Source organism: Terrapene carolina, unplaced genomic scaffold, assembly GCF_002925995.2.
Source record: "Terrapene carolina triunguis isolate 2854851 unplaced genomic scaffold, T_m_triunguis-2.0 Scaffold194, whole genome shotgun sequence".
Taxonomy (NCBI): domain Eukaryota; kingdom Metazoa; phylum Chordata; order Testudines; family Emydidae; genus Terrapene; species Terrapene triunguis.
In genome coordinates, this window is record NW_020664545.1 from 8,082,301 (window position 1) to 8,088,076 (window position 5,776).

At 60.2% G+C, this 5,776-nt stretch overlaps 1 protein-coding gene across 2 annotated transcripts; it reads left to right on the forward strand.

Annotated features, from left to right (window-relative positions):
* Positions 1-481: 481 nt before the first annotated feature.
* On the forward strand, positions 482-4,399 carry LRG1 (leucine rich alpha-2-glycoprotein 1). 2 transcript variants are annotated; one of them, XM_026655043.2, is made up of 2 exons: positions 482-897; positions 1,981-4,399. In XM_026655043.2, the coding sequence occupies exon 2, from the start codon at positions 1,982-1,984 to the stop codon at positions 3,029-3,031; it is 1,050 nt and encodes a 349-aa protein (XP_026510828.1). In that variant the 5' UTR covers positions 482-897; position 1,981; the 3' UTR covers positions 3,032-4,399. The 2 variants fall into 2 exon arrangements, with proteins under 2 accessions (XP_026510828.1, XP_024063016.1); XM_024207248.2 differs by lacking the exon at positions 482-897 and adding an exon at positions 904-1,118.
* Positions 4,400-5,776: the final 1,377 nt, after the last annotated feature.

A 5,776-nucleotide genomic window follows, 5' to 3' on the forward strand; every position in this document is an offset into this window, starting at 1 on the left:
ATAGCTACACTGCAGAGGATCAGGGTGTGGGGGGAGGGATTGGGAAAACAGACCTTTGCTCAATGATTTATCTGCCCGATCCCCAGAGCTGGAGGACAAGGGGTCGGGAGCTGTGTTTGCAGACGAATCGTGCATGGGGATACAGGCGAGCAAACAATCATGCAAACCCCAGAAAAACATCCCCCCCCCCGCCGCCGCCCCTTCCCCCGGGTTCCAACCTGAGCAAATCCAGACCGAGAGCCAGGCGTGGAGCTGAGCTGGCTAAATAAACCACAGGGAAATCAACCACAAAAGCCCCTTTCAATCCGCACAGCTGCTGTCATTGTCCTGGCAATTGCATCAATCAGAGATAAACATATTCAAAAATCCCTGCCATGGTAAACACTGGGGGGGGGGCGGGGGGAGCGCTGGGGAATGTGTTTGTCAAGGTGCACTTTGCTCACTGGTTGAACTGTGCATTGCCAGGTGGGGGCAGAGCAGAGCCCCACACCTGAAGCTGGGGGGCTCGGGGAAGAGTGCCTGGCGATACAGGGGCCGCTCCAGCGCTGCCCTACCCCCGTGCCGTCATTCGCACCAGGGCACCGTGGGCACGACATGCTGCCGGCTCAGGATGGTCATGCCCAACCCCCGCTTTGCCCTGGGGGTCGATGACTCCGGGGCCACGTGAAATTGGGCCCAGGGAACCGGAGCAAGGAGCAGCACAAACCCCGGCCCCTCTGGGGAGCCCTTACCCATCAGGGGAACAAGGTTCGGTGGAGGGGGGAGGGGGAAAAGCGATCACAGGTGTTGGGCCAAATCCACAGCGGGCGTAAACCGGCCCCGCTCCATCAAATTCAGTGACGCCGTTGTCCAGCCGCTCAGGAGCAGGCACGTCGCTCCGGCGGGTTTCGCAAAGAGGTGATTTCTCAACCCGGCAGAGCGAGGGGGCAGTTCCCAGAAGGAGCCCCAAGGCCGCCCTGCGCCCGCCCCTTCCCCGCTCTCCCAGCCCCAGGGCCGATGGGCTGGCTAGCGGGACCGGGCTATAAAGAGCCAGCCCCGGGCACGCACAGGACAGTGTCCCGGAGGTGAGGAGCGGCCAGAGACGAGACTCAGCCAGGTGGAATCGCAGTCAGGGAAAGGTAGATACGGACTCGGGGCTTTCACCAGCCCTGGCCCCGGGATAGCACCAAGTGAACAGCTGGTGATTCCGGCTGGGAGAGTTTCAATTGCAAAGGGAGTCGGGGCACTTCCTGGGGGCGTTCAGGAGCCCCCGATTCCCAGTGGTGCTGAGCACCCCATATTCCTGGGGGTGTTGGGGGCTCAGCACCTGGGGCTTTGAGGCCAGGACTTGGGGATCAGGGGGCTCGACGCCACCTGTCCTGGACCAGGGGCTGCCTAAGGACCGATCTGCTGACCCGTGTAAGGTTAGGACTAGTTGCCCACTGCCCCCAGGGGCCATTCTGGAATAGGCCAAGCGAAGGGGTGCCCTGGCCATGCCTCCTTTCCCCTAGGCAATGTCCCAGGGTGCTGGGGCTGGGAAGGGGTGGCCTAGAGCCTATGTGCCCCCCAGGGGTTCCCTGACTCTAAGGGAACCCCAGGTGGCCAACCAAGGGAGCTTTGCCAAATGTAGCTCCATGAGGGACCTGCCAGCAAGGATCTCCCCTCTGCCCTGCCGCGGAGCATCCTCCTGGCTGGGGGAGGAGGGGAACCTCAGCAGTGGGCCTGGCAGAGATGAAAAAAGTGAGACTCTGAATACGGTTGGGAGCCCAGGGCTGGACCGGCAGGGGGCGGCGGGTGGGGATGGAGGGGCATCGGCAGGATTGGGGGGCGGGGGGGATCCTAGGGCTGTGCGGCATGATTGAGGAGCCCTGTGCGGACAGAGGGAGTAGGGCGTTTGCTCAGCGCCTGCCTGACTCCAGCCTCCCCGCTGAGCCTCTCGGCTTCCCAGGTCCCTTCACCGCCGACTAGCCGTGATGGCCCAGTGTGTGTTTCTCCCTGCAGGATGGGCCGCTTGGGGATCACCCTGCTGGCTGCGCTCATGTCCTCCCTTCCCTGCTGGCTGGGAGCCCCCTGCCCACCCGTGCCCACCCCCAGCAACATCACACAATTCGTCTGCACCTCCCCGTCCCTCAGCAGCTTCCCGACCGGCTTCCCCGAGGAGACGCTGATGATCTCCGTGGAGTTCACCAACCTCTCCAGCATCGGCCCCGACGCCCTGCAGAAGCTCCCCAAGCTCCAAGAGCTGCACCTCTCCAGCAATCAACTGAGGAGCCTGCCCGGCAGCCTCTTCCGGGATCTGCCAGCGCTGCGGGTCTTGGATCTCACCAACAACCTCCTGGAAGACCTGCCCCCCGAGATCGTGGACTCCTACAGCCCTCTGCAGCACCTGGTTCTGAATGGGAACAGGCTGGGGGCCTTGGAGCCAGCGTGGTTCCGGACGCTGGGGGCGCTGGAGTGGTTGGATGTCTCCAATAACCGGCTGCAGGCCCTGCCTCCAAATTGCTTCCAGAACCTGAGCAGCCTGAAAAGCCTTGACCTGTCCAATAACCACCTGGACAGGCTGGCCCCGGAGCTACTGGCCGGCCTGCCCAGCCTGGAGAGGTTAAACCTGGAAGGCAACCAGCTCCACTCCATTGTCGAGCACACCTTCGACCAGATGCTGCACCTCAGGTACCTCTTCCTCCAGCACAACCACCTGAGCTCGCTGCCTGCGCGGCTCTTCCAAAAGCTGGGCCGGCTGGGCCACCTGGATCTCTACAACAACAGCCTGACCTCGCTGGCCCCCTGCTTCTCGGAGCAGAACCTGACGCTGGAGCTGGATCTGTCCGGGAACCCGTGGGCGTGTGACTGCGCCATGCTCTCCTTCATGCAGTGGGCGACGGGCCGCTCCGTCGGCCTGTACGCCCTCCAGCACACCCGCTGTGGGACCCCCGAGAACCTCAAGGGCCAGACGGTAGCAGCTGCGACCAAGGACACGCTCAGTGCTTCCTGTCCAGCGGCACCAGCAGAGCGCCCGAGCCCCTGCAGCCTCCCTCAGGGCCAGGCTCCCTAGGCTTAGCGTGGCTGACCCAGGTGGCAACGCCCAGCTCCAGTGGGCAGCATGCCAGCTCGACATGGTGAGAGCTGCGGGCACTGCCATCTTCAACCCCCACGCTGCCACTGGGCCCCCGGGGCATGATGATGGTGGTGCCTTCCTTACCAGGGAATCCCAGCAGTGCCCACCACCCTTCCCATAGGACTGGCCTTTCCAGCTCAGGCCTTTCCCATTTGCCGCTACCAGCTCACCCCCCAGGTCACCGATCAAACACCTGCCCAGCTGCAGCAGGAAGGATCAGACCCACCCACAGAGAAGCCCATGGCCGCACAGCATTTCCCACTCCCACCCCCACTCCTCCATGCCCGACCCCTTCAGCCCCTCACCCCTACCATGCCTCAGAGATAGGAGCTGCCACGTGCCTCCCCCCAGCCAGCTCCCTTGCGCAGCCACACGCTCGTGTGGGATGGTCTCCACTAAGCACCCAACAGCTCCCGCTTCCCCTACCAGGAAACCCCTCCCTAGAAAAAAGCCCACACGTCTCTTGGGATACCGTCGTCCACCTGGCATTTGTCCTTATTCGGGCCCCAGCTTCCGAGCCTGGCACCCAAATCCCTTGCCTGGCACCGAGTAACCTTGGAGGCAACAAGGACCCTCAATTGTGGGGTTTGGGTGGGCTCTGGGAAGTTGGTTTTATAGGCCACAGCATGGGCTGGAATTAAGCTCTGCAAGGGGTTGGCTTGGATCAGGGTCCCTGTCCTTGGGCAAGGTCCCCACCCCATCCCAAACATAGCACCGGTCTGCAATCAGCAACACGTATGCATCGCCCCCTTCTGAGCTGGCTATGGCCAGGGTTTCCCTTCCCTGCCCTTCCCCTGGCTGGACTCTTCAGAAAGAGATCCTTTCTGCCGAGTGCAATCTAATAGGACTGACCTGATCTGGCTATCAAGGGGAGTCAGCTCAGCTCAGCCACATGCCTGTGATGCATCTCCTTGTAGAAGCAAAGGCAGGCAGTTGCAGGCTGGATAGATGCTCCCCCTACAAGGTCCAAGAACATGAGTCCCCCATCCCAGGCCTCTGTTATCCCCTAAAAGATCCTAGCACCAGGCATCCCAGCCTGGTCCCAAAGATCAGGGAAGTTTGGCGTTGAAAGGAAAGCACTAGAGAGAGAGGAATGTAAGCCATGACTAAATCCGGCTGCTCTGGTCAATGTCACCCCGTCCCTGTGAATGTTCTGGCCCTCATGATATGCTGATTGCAGCCATTGTGTTTTTTTAATTGGAAACAAAACACGGAAAGTTACACGTTAATGTCTCGCCGGCAAATTTATGGCGGAACTAGGGTCCTAAGGAAGGTTTAAATTAAACTGAATTGTTTAAAGCTGTTGCACAATTTGTCCTGATTTATCACGCCAATAAAAACCATGAGCGAGCGGCGCCTCCGGACCCCGGTGTGGGTGGCTGGGCTTTTGTTTTATAAAGAGAGGCTGCTGGTTGTTGGCGTAACTTGAAAATAATCAAGGTGAACATGGGGGACACTGAGGGGTCTCTGATTCGATGGGGGAGGAGGACAAGGGCTGATGGGGGTGAAGTTTAATTGGTGGCCTTGGAAAGCGCTCCAAAAGTTTGGACCCTTCTCGGAACTTTAACCGTCTGCAAACTCAGGCTGGGGGTCTCCTAGGAGCTGGTTTGTTCTACAGATGATCCTGAGATGCAACTTCAGCCCCTGCACCTGGACCCCCAGCTTCCCCAAAGTTCAGGAGTCCTGACTCAGGTTAGCCCTTTCCAAAGAGATGGACCCAGTGACCAAGGTCAGCTCCAGATCTCCACTTACTTGCCAAAAGGGAGTCAGGACTCCTGGGTTCTGTTCCTGGTTCTCTGCCCCAGACTCCATGTCCAGGGCCGGTGGCTGGCCTGCTGTAAGGGGTGATAATGTCTGTGCACGTGTAAAAGCGCTCGGAAATCTACGGCTGCAAAATGCCAAGCATCGCTTCTTATTGCCACGAGTGACGGGCTTTGGGGCAGATTTCCTCCCGTGATCCCACAGTGCACGGCCCCCTTTACAAGCTAGAGATCTGTAATAGGTGCTGTTGGGGCCGTCGGCCCAGTCCCACCTACAATTCACAGTGCAGCATCCATGCAGGGAGCACCGGCTGGGCAGCACCCAGCCCACGAGGAGTCCAAAGCAGGTGGCACGTCACAGAACAATGGGGCAGCACATTCCAATGGACCCTTAGCTGAGCGCCTGTGCCACTGGGGAGAGGGGTAGGGTAGAGATCCTGGGGCCTGATTCTCTCTCACTTACACCACTTGTACACCCCAGTGACTCCACTGGCTTCAGCGGGGTTGCTTCTGATTTACACCGGTGTCAGCAAAAGGCAAATCAGGGCCAGTGGCTGGACCGAGCTCCGTCCCCGCTTGAGCTCGTCCATGGAAAGAGATGCTGGTGCCGAGCACCCTAGCGTCACAGGGAAGCTAATGGGAGTTGAGGGCACTCAGTCCCTTGCAGGATCAGGCCGCAAAAGCATTGTTATTATTATTACTGGCAAACCAGCCCTTTCCCTACCCCAGCCGGCCGGTGAAACATACGCTCACGGCGTCCCCAGCAGTGCCCCCGAGCCCAGAAATGTCCACACCATTTCCACTGCACTTCAGAGAAACTGAAGTCGCAGCGCCAGGCAGCCGCCCCCCGCTAGCCCCAGGTCCCTGGACCGTCAGTGCATCCGGGTGATGCCTGCAGGGTCTGGCAGGGGCTAGCACACAG

Excerpts from the sequence above, each read along its gene's own strand:
- LRG1 (XM_026655043.2), top strand. The coding sequence starts at position 1,982 with ATGGGCCGCTTGGGGATCACCCTGCTGGCTGCGCTCATGTCCTCCCTT.